General features: G+C 42.6%; 1 protein-coding gene across 3 annotated transcripts in view; it reads left to right on the top strand.

The window, feature by feature from the left end:
- The window catches only part of si:dkey-246g23.2 (solute carrier family 66 member 2), a 74,773-nt gene extending 51,724 nt beyond the window's left edge, over nucleotides 1–23,049 (top strand). For 2 of the 3 annotated variants that reach the window (XM_056417790.1, XM_056417791.1), the window contains exon 5: nucleotides 10,698–14,864. In XM_056417790.1, coding sequence (XP_056273765.1) covers nucleotides 10,698–10,872 — 175 coding nt within the window. In that variant the 3' untranslated portion in view covers nucleotides 10,873–14,864. Of the gene's footprint in view, nucleotides 1–10,697; nucleotides 14,865–22,968 lie in introns of those variants that run through there. The other variant, XM_056417792.1, reaches the window with a different exon arrangement.
- The last annotated feature ends 436 nt before the right edge of the window (nucleotides 23,050–23,485 follow it).

The raw sequence follows: 23,485 nt of genomic DNA, 5'->3' as shown, positions 1-23,485 counted from the left end.
TACAAGTCCTGCAGGGTGGGGAGTGTAGTTCCAATAGTGCGTTCAGCCGAACGCACTACTCTCTGCAGAGCCTTCCTGTCCCGAGCGGAGCAGTTGCCAAACCAGGCTGTGATGCTTCCTGTCAGGACGCTCTCTACAGCTCCAGAGTAGAAGGACTGAAGGATCCTCTGGGAAACTTTAAATTTCCTCAGCTGCCTGAGGTGGTAGAGGCGCTGCCTTGCCTTTCTCACCAGAGTGTCTGTGTTTGTTGACCATGTCAGATCCTCGTCATCTATCTCCGGGGCTCCCGTATTTTTCTTTCCATCCTTGAAGTGCGCAGCTCACCATTTCACCCTCTCCTCTCTCATCTCTTGCCACTTGCTCAGATGAAGGCGTCAGGTCAGTGGTAATCGATGGGAGACTTGTCCAGGCTGAGCTGAAATGAGTCAGTGTGAGTGCTTCTGTGTGTGTCTGTTGTGTGGTGTGTGTATGTGTGTGTGACACTGAGCGAGTCAGTCAGAAAGTCAATACTTCTCAATCTATACCGTGATAACTCTTTCTCCCTGGGGACACTCAAAGCCTCACTCGAGACCAAGTTCAAGTGTTTGTTCTGTGTGTCTTTCATCACCTGTCAGCTGAGGCCCACGTCCCACAGTTAATGGTATCTAGGCCATGAAGGAGCGACATGAGGCTGGCATGACAAACACAGGGCCTGTAACATGTGGTGTGTGTGTGTGTGTATGTGTATGTGTGTGTGTGTGTTTCTGCCAGAGACGAATGATCCCAAACTGGCATGTTGTCTCTCTCCTGCTGCACTGCTTCGTTAGTACAGATGACCCCGCCCCGCTTGATTAGATTGCTAATGACTCATCCTCATTAATGGTGTTTGCCGTCTCTTGAGCAAAGAAATTAGCCATCTTGGGAACGGAGAATTTGTGAGCGTGAGGGCGGGCGAAGGAGAGGAGGGAAGGTTAGGCCGGGCCAGAGAGAGACGGAGGCTGGGAGGAGCAGGAAGAAGAAATGGAACTGAAGATTTAACACTAAATGCGCAGTTTCGCCGTGACACATTATTTCCAATGGGGAGAGCGGCTGCTCTCTTGTGCAGCTGTGTGAGCCATAAAGCTCTGTAGGAGTTCAGCTTAATTAAACTTCTGCTGGATTACAGTGCTATTCGTAAACCCATTGTTTTACATGTAATGTTCGTCACAAGTTGTTTTGGGGAGAACTTGTCCCAACCAGCTTCATTATTTGACTTTGTCATGGTGTGCAGCTGGAGCTTGTAAAAGTCACCGACTTTATTCCCAGCGACAGAGGCAATACAAGTAAAGATGACAGTTTAGCGGGACAATGGAGAAAAGAAGAAGGCGGCGCAGTGAAAGGAGAAAATGTGAGGAGAGAGATAAAACGAGAAATCCATAATTCAGCAACCGCTGCTCTCTGCAGAACAAAACACTTCAGTGGAACGTGAGGCTAGTATTTCCCCTGAGGGATGCCGGCCGCTTACAGAGAAAGAAGAATTTAAAAAAACAATTTAAATTCTTGAGTATACTCATGTGAAACCTTGGAGTGTTTACACTGAAGGTTTAGATTGTCAAGAGAGCAGAACACATCAGTGAGACTCCAATGTGATCGAAACAAGCGCTCCTCTTCAGGAGACGTGGAAATAGCCTGATTCTTGCTCAAATCTGAGGTGGTTAAACTGGAGGTGGGAGGGTGGAAGAGGGAACTTGGGAAGGAATGGTGTGTTAGTCTTGTTGGTTTGATGAGGTAATAAAACAAAGTGTAACCGTAAAGAAAAGTCTCGGAGACGGTCAGACGGACTCAGTCATGTCTTCCACGTGTCAAGTGTAGCGAGAAAATCACTGATGAACTTTCACATTCACTTTTCTTTTGAAAGAGGAACAATACTTTGTTTTATTTATTTATTTATTTTTAGACTGATATACACTATAATGTGTGTCAAAAGCATATAAGAACTAGAACGGGCACTCGGTCAAGCGCATACCTTCGCATATCACAAGATTGGGCATTGAATTATGAACATTGTGGCATTAGTTGCATGCCAATTGGATACAAATTGGCCGCGCTATGGTAAAAAGAAGATGTTGACCTTTTTATGACCTTGACCTTTGACCCGATCGATCCCAAAATCTAATCAAATGTTCCCCGGATAATAACCAATCATCCCACCAGATTGCATGCGATTCGGTTTAATACTTTTTGAGTGATACAACTAAATAAATAAATACACGGCGATCAAAACATAATCTTCCGCATTTTCAATGCGAAGGTAACAACTGCAACATTTCAATGTTAAGACGGGATGTTGTCTTTCCATTTCAGAGACGTGAAGGTTGTTGTCCAGAGGAACCCTCTCTACCACCTGGTTCTTGATGACCCGCGGTTTTAGCTCTCTGGTTGTACTGCTTTAAGTTCTTTAGTTTTGTTGCTGTTCAGTTGGCCGACAGAACTCTTTCCTGTCGTCATCAGAGGAAATCGGTGCCACCGAACTTTGTTCACTTCAGTGATTGGTGTGTAATGAGGAGGCAAGTGGGGAGAGGACACACTACCAAGGAGCGCCTCTGCTGATGGGGAAGGAGTTTGAAAATCTATTGTTGATTTTGACAACCTGTAAAATAAGTCCAAGACCCAAAACATAGACTGGTGGAAGCCCGAGCTCTGAAAGTTTGTTGTGGGAATGTTTTATTAAAAGCAAACTGGATGCAGTCTGATTTTCCCAGCTGCTCCTGAACGCATCATCTCACTCTTCCGGTAAGCTCTGGTTGCCAGCTCAACAGCGAGCATGACTTCTTCTTCTCTCCCTCCCGCTCCCTCTTGCTCAGTGTGTCTCATGTATAGTTATCCCCCTGCCTCCCTTAATGATAACGATACATGCAACAAGTGTAGTTTATTTGCTAGGTTGGAGGCAGGTCTAAGTGGGTTAGATGCGGCTCCCGCTATCGAAGCACAAACAGCTATGCTAGTTAGCCCGCCCTCTCCCGTAGCCGGCGCGGAGCTACAGTCAGCTGTTAGCTGTTCCCGCGGTAACCGTGCAGCCGGATGGTTGGGTAACTTCGCAGGAGTAGTAAGTCTACACAGAAGCTCGCTGTGCACCAACCACTTCACGTTTAAACCAGTTCTCCCTGCTCAGCGACACACTGAGGAACACACCCTGGTTATCGGGAGCTCGATAGTCAGGAACGTGTAAATAGCGAAGCCGCGGACCACCGTCGTGTGCCTCCCGGGGCCAGAGCGGGCGACGTGGAGTCTTGTTTGAAGCTGCTGGCTAAGGATAGCGGAGATACAGTCAGATTGTAATACACGCGGTGGTAATGACGCCGAGCCCGCCGGTCGGAAGTCACTAAAATTAATGTGGAATCGGTGTGTGCTTATGCCAAGGCGTTGTCGGACACCGTAATTTTCTCTGGCCCTCTCCCAAATTTGCAGACAGACGAATTGTATGGCCGAATGTCGTCTTTCAACCGCTGGCTGTCGAGGTGGTGCCCAGCGAATAATGTAGGCTACGTAGACAACTGGAAGACTTTCTGGGAAAACCTGGTCTGATGAGGAGGCGGCATTCATCCCACGTTGGACGGAGCGCGTCTCATTTCTGCGAATATGACCAAGTTGATCACGGACTTAATCTATGACAACCCAGGGTTCAGATCAGGAACCGGGAGCAGAGTTGTAGTTTAACACCCTTCTCTGCTCTTCCATTCGAGCAGTTACCCACCCTTGACTTTAGAGTAGAGACTGTGTCTGTCCCACGGCCACTTCAATTAAATAAATCAAAAGTAAGCAGAAGAGAGTCGTACACAATAACCTTATACAAGTTAACACAATTATTTCAGCAGTGCAACAAAATAGGTCTATTAAATGTGGTCTCCTAAATATTCGATCTCTGTCATCTAAAGCTGTGTTACTGAATGATTTAATATCAGATAATCACATTGATTTATGTTGCCTAACTGAAACCTGGCTGAGCCATGAAGAATATGTCTGCCTGAATGAATCGACTCCTCCAAGTCATATTAATACTCACATTCCTCGAGGCACCGGTCGAGGAGGTGGAGTAGCAACCATCTTTGAATCGAGCCTATTAATTAATCCTCAACCAAAATTACACTACAGCTCATTTGAAAGCCTTGTTCTTAGTCTTTCACATCCAACCTGGACAACACTACAGCCAATCCGACTTGTGATTCTGTACCGCCACCAGGTCCATATTCAGAGTTTATATCTGAATTCTCAGAATTTATATCAAGTTTGGTTCTTAAAACCGATAAAGTTATTATTGTTGGAGATTTTAATATCCATGTGGATGTTGATAATGATTGCCTTAGTGCTGCATTCATCTCCTTGTTGGACTCGATTGGCTTCTGTCAGAGAGTACAGAAACCCACTCACAGCTTTGGCCACACGCTTGATCTTGTTCTTACTTATGGCGTTGACATTGAGCATTTGAACGTCTTCCCACAGAATCCTCTTCTGTCAGACCACAACCTCATAACTTTTGAATTTATACTACCGGAGTGTACTCCGTTAGTCAAAGTTTCTACACTAGATGTCTAACTGATAGTGCTGTAGCTAAATTTAAAGCGATTCCTTCTGTATTTGATTCGATACCACGTCTCAATATAACAGAGGACTCCTGGTCTAACTTTAGTCCGTCCCAGATTGATCATCTTGTTGACAGTGCCATAGGCTCTCTGAGAATGACACTGGACTCGATAGCCCTCTGAAGAAGAAGACAGTGAGGAAGAGGAGGTTTGCTCCTGGTATAACCCTCAGACCCGCAAACTGAAGCAAGCGTCACGAAGCTTGAGCATATGGCGTTCAACTAATCTCGAAGAATCCCGCTTAGTTTGGCGAGATAGTCTTAAAACATATAAGAAGGCCCTCCGTAATGCCAGAGCAGCCTATTACTCATCAATAATAGAAAAAATAAAACAACCCCAGGTTTCTCTTCAGCACTGTAGCCAGGCTGACAGAGAGTCACAGCTCTGTGGGCCGAGCATTCCTATAAACCTTAGTGGTAATGACTTTATGAACTTCTTTAATGAAAAGATTTTAACTATTAGGGACAAGATTAATAATCTCTTGCCCATAACCAGTGCCAATCTGTCCTCAAGTGGAATGGCCTTGGAAACCGCTGTATGCCCTGGTGTATATTTGGAGGATTTTCTCCTATCAACCGTGACCAATTATTTTCAACGGTTTCTACTTGAACACGTCTACCTGTCTCTTGGACCCCATCCCGACGAGGCTGCTTAAAGACGTTTTGCCTTTAATTGGCGGCTCTCTATTAGATATTATCAATGTGTCTCTGCTAACAGGCCACGTACCACACTCCTTCAAGGTGGCTGTTATTAAACCTCTCCTGAAGAAGCCCACTCTGGATCCAGAGGTATTGGCTAACTACAGACCGATCTCTAACCTCCTTCCTCTCCAAGATCCTTGAGAAAGTGGTCGCAAATCAGTTGTGCGACTTTCTACATCATAATAGTTTATTTGAGAAATTTCAATCAGGATTTAGAAAACACCACAGCACCGAGACGGCACTGGTGAAAATTACAAATGACCTCTTAATGGCAGCAGATAAAGGACTCCTCTCTGTCCTGGTCTTGTTAGACCTTAGTGCTGCATTCGACACCATTGACCATGACATCCTGTTACAGAGACTGGAGCAGTCGATTGGCATTTCAGGCACGGCACTAATTTGGTTTAAATCCTATTTATCAGATCGATCTCAGTTTGTATTTGTAAACGATGGCGCTCGATAACCACCAACGTTAATCACGGAGTTCCACAAGGTTCTGTGCTTGGACCAATTTTATTTACCTTATACATGCTTCCTTTGGGCAATATTATCAGGAAACACTCCATAAACTTTCATTGTTATGCAGATGACACTCAACTATATTTATCGATAAAACCAGAGGAGAGCAACCAACTCTGTAAAATTCAAGCATGTCTTAAAGACATAAAAACATGGATGACCTGCAACTTCTTGATGTTAAACTCAGACAAAACCGAAGTAATTTTAATCGGCCCTGAGCACCTCAGAGATCAATTATCTGGTGATGTGGATTCTGTAGACGGCATTGCCCTGGCATCCAACACCACTGTAAAGAATCTTGGCGTTATCTTTGATCGGGACTTGTCCTTTAACTCCCACGTAAAGCAAATCTCAAGGACTGCATTCTTTCATCTACGTAATATTTCAAAATCAGGCACATCTTGTCTCAAAAGATGCAGAAAAATTGGTTCACGTTCGTTACTTGAGACTGGATTACTGCAACTCCTTATTAGCAGGCTGCTCTAATAAATCTCTTAGGTCCCTCAGTTGATCCAGAATGCTGCAGCTCGTGTTCTCACTAAAACTAAGAAAAGAGATCACATCACTCCTGCACTAGCTGCTCTGCACTGGCTCCCAGTAAAATCAAGAATCACTTTTAAAATTCTTCTCTTAACCTACAAAGCCTTGATTGGTGATGCTCCATCATATCTTAAGGAGCTTGACGTACCATATTGCCCCACTAGAGAGCTACGCTCACTAAATGCGGGACTACTTGTAGTTCCTAGAGTCTTAAAAAGTAGAATGGGAGCCAGAGCCTTTAGTTATCAAGCTCCTCTTTATGGAACCAGCTTCCAATTTCAGTCCGGGAGGCAGACACAGTCACCTCGTTTAGAGTAGACTTAAGACCTTCCTCTTTGACAGAGCTTATAGTTAGGGCTGAATCAGGTTTGCCCTGGTCCAGCCTTGATATGCTGCTATAGGCTTATAGCTGCCGGGGACGTTTAGGATGCACTGAGTACCTATCTCCTCTTTTTCTCTCCTTAAGGATGAATTTTCATCTCTCAATCACACGTTACTAACTCTGCTTTCTCCCGGAAGTCCTTTTGACTTTCGTCTCATGGGGTCATCGGACCCTATGAGACGGCATAGATCTATCTGCCTGATGGATCGTCTGGGTCGTGGAATTCCTGCTCATGACTACGCCACTGTCCTGTTGAGACTCCGCCCACTCCTCCTCCCCACCGCCATCTGCCTGATGGATCGTGGAGGTCTCCATCGTGGAATATGCCTACTATGAACTATTCATACACTCTGTCATATTCATTGAATGTATTTTAACTCTAAATCTGTCCTTCTGTACACATTACATCTATTGCATCTGTCCATCCTAGGAGAGGGATCCTCCTCTGTTGCTCTCCTGCAGGTTTCTTCCCTTTTTTTCCCCCCTGAAGGGTTATTTGGGAGTTTTTCCTGGTCCGATGTGAGGTTTTGGGGCAGGGATGTCTATGTGTACAGATTGTAAAGCACTCCGAGACAAATTTGTAATTTGTGAAATTGGGCTATACAAATAAACTGAATTGAATTGAATTGATGAGTAGTCTCATCACTCTGTATGTTAGCCTAATACTGCAGAATAATGTATGGAGGGTTCAAGTTACAGGACTACAATCACTTTTCCACAATTCCACCGAAATGAAAAAAAAGTAAAACCTACATTTCTTCTTTTGGGTAATGACTATTTTTGACAAAATGAGTAAACAGACAAAGAGACACACACACACATATACAGGACTGTCTCAGAAAATTAGAATATTGTGATAAAGTTCTTTATTTTCTGTAATGCAATTAAAAAAACAAAAATGTCATGCATTCTGGATTCATTACAAATCAACTGAAATATTGCAAGCCTTTTATTTTTTTTTATATTGCTGATTATGGCTTACAGCTTAAGAAAACTCTAAAATCCTATCTCATAAAATTTTAATATTTCCTCAGACCAAGTAAAAAAGATTTATAACAGCTGAGTGTTTGTCAAGGCTCAGGAAACCCTTGCAGGTGTTTCGAGTTAATTAGACAATTCAAGTGATTTGTTTAATACCCTACTAGTATACTTTTTCATGATATTCTAATATTTAGAGATAGGATATTTGAGTTTTCTTAAGCTGTAAGCCATAATCAGCAATATTAAAAGAATAAAAGGCTTGCAATATTTCAGTTGATTTGTAATGAATCCAGAATGCATGACATTTTTGTTTTTTTAATTGCATTACAGAAAATAAAGAACTTCATCACAATATTCTAATTTTCTGAGACAGTCCTGTAAATACAGATTTCTGAACACGTGATTGTATTTGTTCATCACAGTTTGCAGTCGGTCTGGGTTGGTCATCACATTTCGATACCACATGCAGTGTCTGGATTTAGTACATGCACAGATTTGTTGAATAATGATGTCCTCGGTTTCCACGCCAGGGATTGTTTGCCGCAAATGTTCGGGTTCCTCAGCGTCCCTGGAGGCAGCCCGTGGAGAGTCCGGGGGTTTGACACGACTCTGCTAGGAGAGCTCAAGGAGACGACGGGACAAGCGGTCCCCAAAGACATTAGGCTGCCTGTAGCCCCGCACACACACACACACACACTCCCCATATCCATCTCACAGAGGTCTCCTCCCCGTTCACAGAGGTCCGTCTCGTCCTCCCTGGTGGCTTGGCCGTCTCACCGCATGCTAGATAAATGCTGTCCTCTGCAGGCTCTCCGTCTTCTTCTCCCTCGCCGCCCTCTGACCTTTACGTTACGTCTCATTGATGACTGATGGTCCTGCTCCGTCCCCAGGCCCAGTCAGCCCTAATAAAAAGAGTAAACTCATTATTGTATTCATCCCTGTGGGACTTTGCTGTCCACATAGCATGGATAGAGGTGGGAGGAGAGAGGAGGTAGAGGAGGAGTGAGGCCACAGACTGTGAAGGGTAATGCCCGATGTATAGTTATGTGGCAAAGCAGAACATCTTCGGGGGTTTGTGGAACTCGCAGAGAGCCAAAGAGACGTGCCGCGCACCTCCTGGAAAGATGAGCCGCGAGGTTAGTTTTCCAAAACAACACCTTTTATTAATTATCGGCACAGGAGCTTCTCTTCATCGTCAAATTCTTCCATCGTTTTTTTTTCCAGCCATGTAATCGCATTGGGTCAAACTTATGTGGAACTATCGAAAGGCACCCGACAAAAGGAGTTGGAGACCACAGGTTCCACATCTAAAACTAGAATGGGCACTCGATAGAGCGCATACCTTTGCATATCACAAGATTGGGCATTGAATTATGAACATTTTGGCATTAGTTGCATGCCAATTGGATAAAAATTGACCGCGCTATGGTAAAAAGAAGATTTTGACCTTGACCTTTGACCCGAACGATCCCAAAATCTAATCAAATGGTCCCCGGATAATAACCAATCATCCCACCAAATTTCATGCGATTCAAGAAGATGTTGACCTTTTTCATGACCTTGACCGTTGACCCGATCAATCCCAAAATCTAATCAAATGGTCCCCGGATAATAATCAATCATCCCACCAAATTTCATGCGATTCAGTTTAAAACTTTTTTTGTTACGCGAATAACACGCATACAAATAAATAAATAAATACACAGCGATCAAAACATTACCTTCCGCATTTTCAATACGAAGGTAAACCATGACATGCTACATGAGAGGAGATGGAGCAGGAGTTTAAATAAGGTTAAAGAGTTAAAGAAACATGGGGCTACACGCCTCGAGACAGCAACACAAAAGGCTGTGGGGGGGGGGGAGGATAATAGAAGAAAAAAAAGATGAAAGATGAAAACAAGACAGAACGTGATGACTGTAGGAGGACAAGAAGCAGTGTTACAGTTTCAGAGGACTCCCTGGAGGTGTCGTGTTGTCATCAGGCTGCTGGCACGGCACATGATTGTCTTTAAGGAGCAACGACTTATTTTTGGCTGATCGGCTGCTGTTATTTTACTTTCGCTGCACTACTTTTACATTGGGTTCTGATGGACGTTCATGCCAGGAAGAATGCTTTGTAAAAGAAGAACTAAATAAAATGAATAGTTTTACACTTTGGTAAATAATAATAATTCGGACTTCTATAGCGCTTTTCTAAAGACCCAAAGACGCTTTACAAGAGACAGACAGAACAAAACAAAAAGTTAGCAGACAAGACGAACAAACGGGAACAGTAACGTGAAGAAAGGAAAACAAACGGGGAGACAAACTGGAGAAGCTGTATGAGTCGTATCGGGGTAAGGGATTAGCAGGTGAAGGCGATTTGGAAGAGGTGTGTTTTGAGGGCTTGCTTAAATAATGGTAGGGTGGGAGCCTGACGGATGTGGATGGGGAGAGCGTTCCAGAGGGGGGGTGCAGCTGCCGAGAAGGCCCGGTCACCCCAGGTCCGACGCTTGGTCCTGATGATCTTCAGAGTGTTTGTGCCGGCGGACCTGAGGCAACGGGTTGGAGCGTGGAGGGGGAGGAGGTCTGAAAGATAGGGAGGGGCCATGTTGTTTAGGGCTTTGTACGTGATCAGTAGAAGCTTGAAGTAAATGAGCTTTTTTTCCGAGAGTTAAAAGATAAGAGCCAGCAGACTGTGAGCTGAGCTTGGCATGAATACTGGAAGCGAGGAAACAGCTTGTTGTGAGACAATGGACCCACCAGTCGCTCACTAACAAGGTAACGAACAGCTGGCAGCCCTGAAGCTTAACATCAAATTGTCGTTTCTGCAGTTTTGACGATATTTCGTGCCGATTGTTTCTTTTGGACTCGCTCAGCTGTTTCCAGTCTTCATCCTGAGCATCTTTCCCAAATGGCAATGCTTTTCCTTTGATCTAAAACTCCTGAGCTCTGTTCTCACACCTTCCCCTCTCTGTGTCCCTTCTGCTCCAGTGTGAAGATGGTGCTGCTGTGGACGGCCGGGGACGTCTTCAAGACCACCTACTTCGTGGTGAACGAAAGCCCGGCTCAGTTCTGGGTCTGCGGGTCAGTTCAGATCATAATTGACGTGGCCATCCTGCTGCAGGTGCTGTTGTACAGCCAAGACACCCGGGCCAAACTAGGCTGAACATGACTGTCGCTTTGGGCAACGTAAAGAACCGGCGCTTGTGTGTGAATTTCAATGAGTCTAATTATTTATTTTTTAAATTTCAAATAAAATCAGCTGCAAAGTTGATTGAATTATCAATTAGCTTCAAGAACACGTTGAAATACATACATACATAAACGGGATCATCAGACCCAAATGATGTCCCTTCAAGTGCAATTAAGCAAACCGTTTTAGCCTTGATCAAACTAGTCATGCATCAACAAACACACCTTTGCCTTTGACTTTTTATTAAGACAAAGTAGCACTTTGGAGCCTTTTTTAGCATTTTGTACTATGTATTTGTATGTTCTCTGTCTCATTACTTGGATCCTGGAGTGTAGTGCACATGGAAGCCGAAAGAGAAACATTGCACACAGATCTGTGCAGCTGTACTGGCATCTACCCCCAGTTCACACACACACACACCTTACTGAACTCTGTGCATGTGTGTGTGTGTGTGTCTGTGTCTCTCTGTGGGATTTTCGTGTGGCATTCTTGATGGTTGGTCTGTGCAGCCGAAATTGATTTTTGCATCACCAAGCCAAGACCACAACATGTACACCAAGTAATTGTAAGAACAAAGTACATGACTCTGTGTTATGGCTCTGCTTTGTGGTTTGATTGCAAAGCAGTGCAGGTCTTTCACCATATGTATGAAAAAAAGTAGAAGGAAAATAATGAAAACATGTGGCCATGCTGCAATGCTTTGTACTGCACCTCAGTCACAACATATTGTGTCGACACCAAAGAACATGTTGGACTTGTGGTGTTGTCTTTCTGTCTCATTGTCTTCGTCTCTTTACTTTACTGCCTCTCTTCCCTTCATTGTGTGTTGCCTCTTTTGTTCTTGTTCTCTGAGACAGTGAAAGAATGATTTTAATCAATATAATCAGCAGGAATGTTACAGTATATTTTACCTTGATTTCTTATCCAACATTTAGTGCACTCATCACTGCTGTTTTTTTACTCTTCGGGAAGCAATACTTTGAAATGTAATGTAACCCAGTTAGACCGAATATCATGCTTCAAGAAATGAACCTGAAGCGACTGTATATGAACATTATTGGTGTAGGAAGGGGGCTTAAATCTTATGTTTAACCTTTTTTAATGGTTCCCCCCTCTTCATTATTTCACAATATTTCAAAATGATTGAATACTATTGAACTGATACAACTAGTTTAAAGTAAGACACCAAATTTAAAGGAGCATTGAGTACAGGGATCTTTTAGCAGAAATGGAGTATTCATAACCGTGTTTTCAGAAGTGTATAAACACCTGAGACAAAGCTTAGCTTAGAATGAGCCCCTCACATCGACAGAGGGAACGGGTCCTTTTCACGGAGTACGCCGCGTTGCACCGCCGGGTTTCTAGTGTAGCACAGAGCGGACAAACCAACCCCTGACTGTGGGGTTTGTGCGTTACCTGAAGGACAAGAGAGGGGGGAGTGACTTGCTGCAACCTCACTGCTAGAGGCCACTACATCCGACTGAAACACTTTTATTTATAGCTTTACCCTCTGTCAGCTTATTTGAAAGGGCTCGTAGTCCTTAACTTGTGACCACCTGGGCACAGCTGTGAGGCTACTGGGGGACTTGAGCTGTAACGTCTTTAACCCATCCCATCGTCAAAGTGAAAAGAACAACAATCCATGAGATCGGACTGGTGTATAAGGTCCATTACATCTCTTGTGGCACATTGTACAACCCACACAGTGACTGAGTTTCATAACATATCTCGTTATTTATGTTATGTTATGATTAACTATATTAAGGGAGGGATAAAATATAATATGCAGAGTGAAAAAACTAAAGTTAGACCCAATCTGCCCTCCCAGAGAGACAAACTACCCTCAGCTTCGTAAAAAGAAAACATCCGTCCCCTTTTCCAACCCCAGATTATTGTTCTAAAGTCCCTTTGGTGACAGTACTTAGTTTCCCTTTCATCGCGTGTTTAGTTTTCTATTGAAACTACCAATGCAGGATGACACCAATCAGGACCAGCGGCTGATCAGTAGTCTGCAGGTTTCTGTCGACTTCACCAAGGCATGATTTAATGGAGTAGTCGAGCTGCTATACCTGCTCATTAAGTCTTTTGCTCACATTTGTAATTTAGCAGCCAGTTTGTGTCCGTCTGTTAATCTGAACCTGTTTCGAGTTTCCTTTCATTTTAAATGACACGTTGTTCCGGTTGTTATGGTACAGACGACCTCTTCCCAGCTGCCAGTATGCCTCCTTCAGCCAGAAGATAACATGAGTAAAGGTAGCAGAATTTCATCTCATGTGTATTTTAGTATTATCCTCAGGGTCAGTTTGTAGGAAAAGAAATATATATATATATACGAATGAGAATCTTTATTAAAAGTCAGAATTACTTTTGCATAATTTGACAATTTATTTTTAAATATGAAGGTGACTGAGTATCATGTGATATATCACCTCAGCTATGATGTGTTTTTTTATTTTGATATGTCATTATAATCAAGCAATAGTTCGGCATTTTGGGAGTTGCACTTTTTTTCTTCAATATCACTCGTGTCTGAACTCTGAGATGAAGCTACAGTCGGTTAGCTTAGCATACGGTCTAGAAATGGGAAAACAGCCAATTCAATTGAATTGAATTCAGTTTATTTTATAGAGCCCAATATCACAAATTACAAATTTGCCTGAGAGGGTTTTACAATCTGTACACATACAACATCCCTGACCTTTGACCTCACATCAGATCAGGAAAAACTCCCCAAAAATGGAGAAAAAAAACTTTCACATGGAAAAAAGGGAAGAAACCTTCAGAGAGCCAGCGTGGCTCTGTTCAATGATTATTAAAGCAACACTTCCAGGATGTTAGCTCCTCTGTGGAGGCGCTGGTCAGCTGGACCTGTGCGTGTTGGGCAGAGCCAGGCTCTCTGCTTCCTGTTAGCTAAGGAAGTGATGGCTTTTAATACTCAGAGGGAAGCCGGTCTTCTTGTCAAACTTTCAGCCCATTTCTCAAAATGCCCACTTATTGCTTAAAGGTTGATAATCTTGTCGAAAGTTTTATTCTAAGATGACCGGCCAAAGGAGAATATAACCAAACCTAAAGAAGAGAAGCTTTTCCTTCTGTGTTTGAATGTGTGTGTGTGTGTGTGTGTTTCTGTATGTGTACATACAGTTGCTCTTCTGCTGGTGCTGTAAAGCATACAAACATACACATGTTGGGATGTGTCAAAATGACATTTACAGATGTGTCCATGTTGCTGATCTACTTTTCTGATGCTGCACGCTTTCAGCTCTTTTTTGGTTCTGTTGTGTAATTGAACTCCAATAATCTGATTTTACATCTGTTAGCTGCCATATTGAAATCTGTATGTGTGTTATTTTATGTGCCCAGCATACCACCATTGTATTAGAATTGCATTGTTTCTGTATTCAATATGCTCTTATCACCAGATGTGTATCTTTATATTGTCTCTCTCAGGAGAAGCTCGGTGGAACATTTGGGCTCCTTCAAAGGAGTCGGTGTAACATTTGGGCTCCCTGTTGCCTTTTCTTCTCAAGGGCAACAGGGCAGATTATCACACACACACTGCCTGCATGTGATAATCCCTCCAGCAAATTCACCGTGTTGCCTTCCCAGTGCAACACTGAAAATAAATATGTTTGTCAGGAGAGACGCTCACCTGATGCCCAACATATATAATGGAACATGAAAAGAAAGATAGATGATCAGTTACAATAAAAAACCTCCATGAAAGGATTTGTGTCAATGTTAGTTACTGTTTTAATCTGATGTTTCTTCGGTTGTGTATTACAGGATCTGATAAACAACCAACATGAAATTGCTTTTTCAAGTATTTTAAAAGAATAGCACATCAATTGAACATCATGTGACAGGATGAAATGTGACAGGATACACTGGTGACATTACAGATGGAAATTGTAGGCATGTGAAATTTGTATCCTGATATTTTCTCAAATATAAACAATTTATATTTCCGCATGAGGTCTTGTGTTGTTACTGTCGGTGTGTTTTGAAATGAATGAAAAGCTTAGATCTGAGGAAGCTGCTGCAACGTACAGCTAGAGTTAGACGAGACGTTGAGCCAGAAGCTGAACTAAAACCTCATGTGAGCTCCTTCAGTTTGATCCTGATCAACCAGGAACGTCACACCTCAATCATAAGGAGAACCCAAATATATATGTTTATTTACACCTGTATATTAATCTTTGGAACACAACAATCCCCACTGCAGCTATCGAACACAGCTGTGATAGAGTGTGTGTGTGTGTGTGTGTGTGTGTGTGTGTGTGTGTGTGTGTGTGTGTGTGCGTGTGTTGATTGATACCAAATCAATCATGATGAAAGTCAGACTGGGCCTGCTGATGTACACCGGCGGAGGGGGGTGGCGAGGGGCATTGATAGGAAAGGGTTAATTAATCAGGAAGTGTATTGCTTTACACCGACCATCACAAGGTAAAACCACTGACAGGCAGCACTGCAGTATGGGTGGTAAATTATAAAGATGGATAGAGGAGATAATGGGCGCTTCTCGATGGTTTATAGATGAGTTGGACGAGGACAGTGTGCTTCACCTGTGCGTGCCTTCACTGTACTCATCTCCTGGTCTGGCTTGTCCAGCCATTAATAATAAGTTGAGTACTAGTCCGTGTGGAGCCTCTATGTACCTGATGGTAACGCGTCGTAACGGTGTCATACAGTGGGTCTGATGCTTATCACTCTTCCGACACGTGAGTTTTTTCCCTGTGATGTATTCAAGATTTTTTGATAAAGGACCCGTCTGGCCGCCTGCACATCGTCTTTCTGTCCACTCATCCGTCAGCAGATCATCCGACATGTCCGTCTGTACAGTGGCTGGTGTTAATGATTGATGTGGTGGGCTGAAATAGTCCACCTGCACTTCACGTCCGTGACGCCGCGCTCCATGTATTAATGATGGTGTGGCGGTGTGCACTTTTGTCACCATGGTGAGTTTTCCAAACTTCAGTCACAAAGCCATTTTAGTCGATGTCAGAGCTCTGTACAGATCAGAAGAACATGACTATGACCAGGATGGAGGTCTCAGGTCCTTAAACAAACAAGTTTCAGTGACATGGTTTCATATCAAGATATTCATTAAATATAGTAGATAGAGTACATAAATTATGTATATATTGCTTAATATAAGCATACCAAAACAAGCAACTAAACCAATAATCCAGCCTATGTATAATGTTAATACATAGGATGGATTGTTGTATAATGTTGATACATAGGCTGGATTATTGTATAATGTGTATACATAGGATGGATTATTGTATAATGTTCATACATAGGCTGGATTATTGTATAATGTGTATACATAGGATGGATTATTGTATAATGTTCAAACATAGGCTGGATTTTTGTATAATGTGTATACATAGTCTGTATTATTGTATAGTGTTAATACATAGGCTGGATTGTTGTATAATGTTGATACATAGGCTGGATTATTGTATAATGTTCAAACATAGGCTGGATTTTTGTATACTGTTCATAAATAGTCTGTATTATTGTATAGTTTTAATACATAGACTGACATAACTCAAATACCATTTCCATTGAATTGCAATAAATAATGTTTAATCATAGCTTCATTGCAGAGAGCTCCCTTGCGCTGCATCATCTTTGACTGCTATCGCATCTCTTTAGAAGAACAAGCTTGTAATACCCAATAAGACGACACGGTTTGGAGTTCTTTAAGGGAACAATAAATTAAACTGATATTGCAGTTTAAAATACGATTTTTTTAAAGCGAGGTCCCATGTATTGAAACTATTTCAAACCTAGATTTATAGGGCTTTAAGTGTTATCGTATTAAGCACATAGTCAAAGAGTGCCAACAGTGAATGTTATAAATCTAACTGAGTGCTGCGTCTTTTATCTCAGGAGCAGCTCTGAGAATTTTACAGATATAAATGTAAATCACAGCTAAAATAGCGTTAAAGCTTTAAAAAAAAATCGTTGTCACATTGTAATACAACACAAACACATTTAACTGTTAATTATTGCAATAAGCTGCTTCCTAAACCATGGCCAACACATGATGTGACACAGCTTTACTAACATATTTGACATGGGAAGACTGCCATCAACAGCTACAGGTGTAGTTACTCCACTGAACCATTCATCCCATAGCAGGATAACCTTCTGCTATAATCAACAGCACCCAGATATATTTGTTTTGTAAACATCGATCCAAATGAATCGCTGTGCGAGCAACTTGGAACATGGACGTCCTCCATCTGCTCGCCAATAGCTGCAGTTCTTGGGGGCTGCTGTCTTCCCGCCATGTTTTGTTTACACAGTCAACATATGGAGGCCGAATCACCGCTAATGAAGGAGAAATGAACCGGGGGGAGGGAGATGGAAAAAGAGATCAAACTCGTCTCATTTTTGGGAAGCGGGCAGATGGTTTTCTAATAATGGGCCCAGGTAAGCAGCAGAGCCACAGTGAGAACAATGTGTCTCTTATATTGTCATAACAACTCATTAAAAACTTTCTACAGCTCAGTTCTAGTTGGAACAACTTCTGAGATTGACCTTTGACCCCAATCGATGATCAGAAGGTTGATGACGGGGCACAGAGAGGAGGAGAGCCTTTACTCTGAACACATCTTACACCAGATGGTCTTCCAATCCAGGGATGTTTCTTAACCTGACAGTTGGAGCACTTAAATGTGGGGAGGCGGGGCAGGAAATGTTTGCAAATCATTTGCATGAATTAATGTACAGAACTGGGAAGTTTATAATATTATAATACATATCCCTGTTAGAGAGAGGATGGAATGAAAGCACAACACACAGTTCATCCAGAATGCTGCAGCTGGACTGGTCTTCAGCCTAAATTCACCCACACCGCTCCGCTCCTCCGCTCCCTTCACCGGTGACCGGTGGAGCAGCATCCGCTTCAAAACATCGGTTCTTGCGTACCGTGCTCCGAACGGATCGGACCCGTCTACATCCTGGACATGGTCAAGTCGGCTACACCCAAGCATGTTCACTCCGCTCGGCAACGACCAATCGACTTGTGACTCCGTCACTGTGAGCTAATCACTCGACGTAAACTCGCCCTGGCTCCTTATTGGTGGAACGAGCTCCCCACCGACATCAGGACAGAAGAACGTCTCGACATCTTCCACCGGGAACTAAAACACACCAAAAACAGATCAGCACTTCAGTGGCACCTAAATAGTATTATTTATGGTATTACTTATGGTATTACCCATGGTATTACTCATGGTATTGCCCATGGTATTACTTATCGTATTACTAGTGGTATTACTCTTGGTATTACTCATGGTGTTACTCATGGTGTTAACCATGATATTACTTATAGTATTACTAGTGGTATTACTCATGGTATTACTCATGGTATTGCCCATGGTATTACTTATAGTATTACTAGTGGTATTACTCATGGTATTACTAGTGGTATTACTCATGGTATCACTTATGGTATTACTCTTGGTATTACTCATGGTATCACTTATGGTATTAGTCTTGATATTACTTATGGTAGTACTCATGGTATTACTTATGGTATTACTTATGGTAGTACTCATGGTATTAGTCATGGTATTACTCTTGATATTACTTATGGTATTACTCTTGATATTACTCATGGTATTATTTATGGTATTACTTATGGTATTATTTATGGTATTACTTATGGTATTACTCTTGATATTACTCATGGTAGTACTCATGGTATTACTTATGGAAGTACTCATGGTATTATTTATGGTATTACTCATGGTATTACTCTTGATATTACTTTTAGTATTACTCTTGATATTACTTATAGTATTACTCATGGTATTACTCTTGATATTACTTATAGTATTACTCTTGATATTACTCTTGATATTACTTATAGTATTACTCATGGTATTACTCTTGATATTACTTATAGTATTACTAATGGTATTACTCTTGATATTACTTATGGTATTACTCATGGTATCACTTATGGTATTACTCATGGTATTACTCATGGTATTACTTATGGTATTACTTATGGTATTACTCTTGATATTACTCATGGTATTACTCATGGTATTTTTGTAGTGTGGCTCTCTTGAAGAAAGGTAACCTTGATTCGTGTTGTTCTGAGTTGGTACTCTTGTGTATTGGAATGTAACAGAGCGAACATGAGGCACCAGAGGGAAATGCTTTTGTTAAATGTAGTGTGGCCAGATGGCTCTGGGCTGAGAGCAGCCTCACGGTCCCACAGAGCAGGACACTCGGCCCCCTCAGGCATGTCCGGTCATGACCGGCGAGGCACAGCGGCACATGATCAAACTCTCAAGATGGATGAGTTTTATTTCAAATCTGAACAGAGCAGCCTCTGATTTGGTTGCTTAACCGATATGTTGTATGTAAAAATGTGCAAATGTCTAATTTGAGGTCTTCGCTTTAGATAAAAAGAACGTCACATAACAAATGTGAAGTCTCAGTGTTTCGTCACATGACTCTATTACAGTCCAGCAGCCTCTCGATGGAGAGCCCTCGTGCATCCATCATGCTCGCTGACTGGATGGGGAATAAGGAACAGATTCCTTTCAGCGCTGTATGAAACATGGGCATCAGCGGTTAAAAGTAATGCAGAGCATCCATCAAAGAGAGTATTATTCTGCACACCTCCGCAGGTTTCTAGATACTTGGAGGTTTTTAACTTTTTCTCCATCTCAAAGAGAAGAGAGAAAAATGCCTGTGATGTGTTCAAAGCATCGTGGTCCCCAGGGTTTGTTTGATGCAATTACTCGTAGCTCTGGAATATGCCTACTATGAACTATTCATACACTCTGTCATATTCATTGAATGTATTTTAACTCTAAATCTGTCCTTCTGTACACATTACATCTATTGCATCTGTCCATCCTGGAGAGGGATCCTCCTCTGTTGCTCTCCTGCAGGTTTCTTCCCTTTTTCCCCTGAAGGGTTATTTGGGAGTTTTTCCTGGTCCGATGTGAGGTTTTGGGGCAGGGATGTCTATGTGTACAGATTGTAAAGCACTCCGAGACAAATTTGTAATTTGTGAAATTGGGCTATACAAATAAACTGAATTGAATTGAATCAGATTGTAGGGTCAGCAAATATGTTTGAATCTGCACTAATTTAAAGTCAACAACAGATAAAACGAATGTGTGTGATGAGAAACATGTCCCCTGCAGTTATGATCCCATAGGGAGTTATGGATGTAATGAATTAATCAAGTCATCTGAGCATGCCAAAAATGATTACCGATTTGTTTTGGAGTCTCAGGTCGTACACTTTACTGTTTTTGGAGTGTTTGTCGGACAAAGCAAGACATTTGGGCCCGGCTCATCCTGTCTTGTTCTGTGAGAGGAGAGGCGGGAGTAACTCACCATCGCTCCTCACAGCGAACACAGAACAAGAAGAGCTGCGCTGAGGGCCTGTCAATCATACATCCATGGTCCGAGTGGTCTTTATAGTTGTTTTGTATCAAATCAAAAGTAGCAGAAACAAAAGAAAAAGACTTACATCGTCACCTTGTCCTCACCGCTCCCTGGGAGCTGCTTCGCCCGGAGCACAGCATAGCCCCAGCTGTAGCCCTGCTCGGGGCCCGGGGGACAGCGCGCTCGGCAGACATTATTCTTTCCCCCATCCCTCCACCAGCCAGCTGTCACTCCCGGCGCTGGGGCTTTATTTGCCGAATACGAGCAGCCACAGTAAGCTGGCCGACGCTGGTCCCCTGGAGACGCCCTACGGACAAAACTAAAATACCAGTTGCTCCCCCAGCCAATAAAACACACAATCTCGAAGACATAAAGAGATTACAAGATGCTATTTTAACCGGCTCTCAGAGTTTCCACAGTTTGGTTGATTTTTTTATTTGAACTACAAACTACACTTAGTAGTTTTTATAAAACTCACTGTACATTTAGATTGTTATGGACCCGTTTGTAAAGGTGAATGCTGCGCCCTATTTGAAGCAGGTGGTTCAGTACCACACATTGGCACACACAGTTACCTCATTTAAGAGTAGACTTAAGACTTTCCTCTTCGATAGTCTTAAAGTTAGGGCTGAATCAGGTTTGCCTGGTCCAACCCCTAGAGATGCTGCTTTAGGCTTATAGGCTGCTGGGGGATGTTTTAGGATACACTGAGCTCCTCTCTCCTCTTCTCTCTCTCTCTCCTTATGGATGCATTCACGTCTCTTTATGACACATTACTAACTCTACTTCCCCCCCGGAGTCTTTGTGCCTTCTCGCCTCATGGGTCCTTTGGTTCCTGGCTGTGTCTGAAGCTGGTCCTGGCTTCTGGGCCTGCCATGGCCCTGCTGATGCTACTCCTCTCCACCTCCCTCTGTTTACATGGATTGTGGTTATCTGGATCGTGGTCCATGCCTCCTACTCATTATTCATACATGTATGTCCTATTCATTGAATGTGCTGTGACTATGTAATGCTGTTTATTCACATGACATCTATTGCTTCTGTCCATCCGGGGAGAGGGATGGACAGGGAACGTTTTTTCCCTTTTTCTTTTCCTGCGAAAGTTATTATTATTTTATTTTTTCCTTATCCGATGTGAGGTCCTGGGTCAGGGATGTCGTATGTGTACAGACTGTAAAGCCCTCCGAGGATAATTTGTAATTCTGCACAGGCAGATGGTGTATTGGCTCAGTACAGCTTCACGCAGCATGAGCGCGTATCGGAACGACCCATCAGGAAGAGGATCAAACCCGTCTGGTGGATGGTTTCATTGGCCTGTGACTCCCAGCAGAGAGCCAGAAAACAAAACAGAGACCAGAACAGAGCATCGACAGATGTTAAGGACATTCATACTGAGACAATCTATAAACTAGAACGGGCACTCGGTAGAGGGCATACCTTCGCATATCACAAGATTGGGCATTGCGTTATGAACATTTTGGCATTAGTTGCATGCCAATTGGATACAAATTGACCATGCTATGGTAAAAAGAAGATTTTGACCCTCCATGACCTTGACCTTTGACCCGATTGATCCCAAGATCTAATCAAATGGTCCCCGGATAATAACCAATCATCCCACCAAATTGCATGCGATTCAAGCAGATGTTGACCTTTTCATGACCTTGACCTTTGACCCGATCGATCCCAAAATCTAATCAAATGGTCCCCGGATAATAACCAATCATCCCACCAAATTTCATGCGATTCGGTTTAAAACTTTTTTTGTTATGCGAGGAACACGCATACAAATAAATAAATAAATACACGGCGATCAAAACATAACCTTCCGCATTGTCAATGCGAAGGTAATGAAGCTCTGTGTCGTATGCACCGACCTCTATAGGAGTTATTGGTCAGGGATGATGCCTGATTGTCTTTTTGCAATAGAAAGTGTGTGTTTGAGGTTCCTGCAGCCATTTTAACTGACAAGCTGAGTTGCCCTCATTTCACCAACTGTTCCCCAGTGGAGTACATATTGTACTTTGCTTCTGCTGACATCTTACATCTAAAGTCCACAGATGGCCAAATAGCTTTTCACATAATCTTCTCCCTCAGGTTTATTTTGGAATGATCAGTTCTGTGAAGGGGGGCCGCTTCTGTTATCTGTGAAGTGTTGCCAGTTTTTATTTCTGTTTGGAGTTTGTGCAACTGTGAGCCACCGATTGTGTGTTTGTGTTTGTGTTTGTGTGCATGTGTGTGTACATGCTGTCTATCATGACGGAGAATGCAGCACGGTTACGTGGCAAGACGACATGAGTTGCTGTTGTTACAGTGGAGCAAGACAACATGCCAGTAAAGGATGAGCAGCAAGAGAGACTCAACTGCAGGAAAGGGAAGATGAAAGGAACATCAGCTCAGTGAGGTTTAATGCAGATAACAACATTGTCCTTCACAGAGAAAGTGACTTAAATATACTTTTCCTCCAAGTGCTCTTTTGTTTTACTGGACTTTACTTTATAAAGCCCTCAAAACAGAGATTCAGCCTCCAACAAATGTGTAATGTGGCTTCTTCTTAGTACTTGAACCTGTATGGTACTATTGCACAGGTGCATGCTGGGTCTAGCTAACATTGCTTTCCTCTGCTTTGCTTTAACAGGTACGCGTAATCTACGGGTCGTCTGCCTCGCTAATGTTTTATTCTGATGTTGATTATCTGAGAAGTGGCAGGAGATGCACCTGCCGCTGTGTACGTAGTCTTTTTTTATTTTTATTGTCAGACATTTTTGTTCCATCTGGTGAGGCTCCACTGAGGAAGTCTTGTATCGCATACGACTGCAAAGTTCTTTCTATTGAAATTAATTTTTTTGTTGACTTGGACATAAGTGCTCATGTTGCTGATGTTGTTACACCTGTGTGACCTTCCCTCTTAACTTACCTATTTTTTAACTTAAATTAAAGTGCTTTTACTTTTACTCGAGTCAGATTTCCTTACTTCAACAACACTTTTTCTTGAGCACACTATTCTAATAACCTGCACTTATAATATAATCGTTGGTTGTAGCTGTCGTTCTAAATGACTTGATTCCTCATAAGGCCTCTAAATGGTCAGTCACCCAACACATTATTACTGCCTCTTGTTTCACTTCTTTTCCCCGACGCCTTTCCTCTCTCGC

Source organism: Pseudoliparis swirei, chromosome 6 (genome assembly GCF_029220125.1).
Source record: "Pseudoliparis swirei isolate HS2019 ecotype Mariana Trench chromosome 6, NWPU_hadal_v1, whole genome shotgun sequence".
NCBI classification, from domain to species: Eukaryota; Metazoa; Chordata; class Actinopteri; order Perciformes; family Liparidae; genus Pseudoliparis; species Pseudoliparis swirei.
Note: the sequence above shows the minus strand (reverse complement) of the source record. Positions and strands in the feature narration are given on the sequence as shown.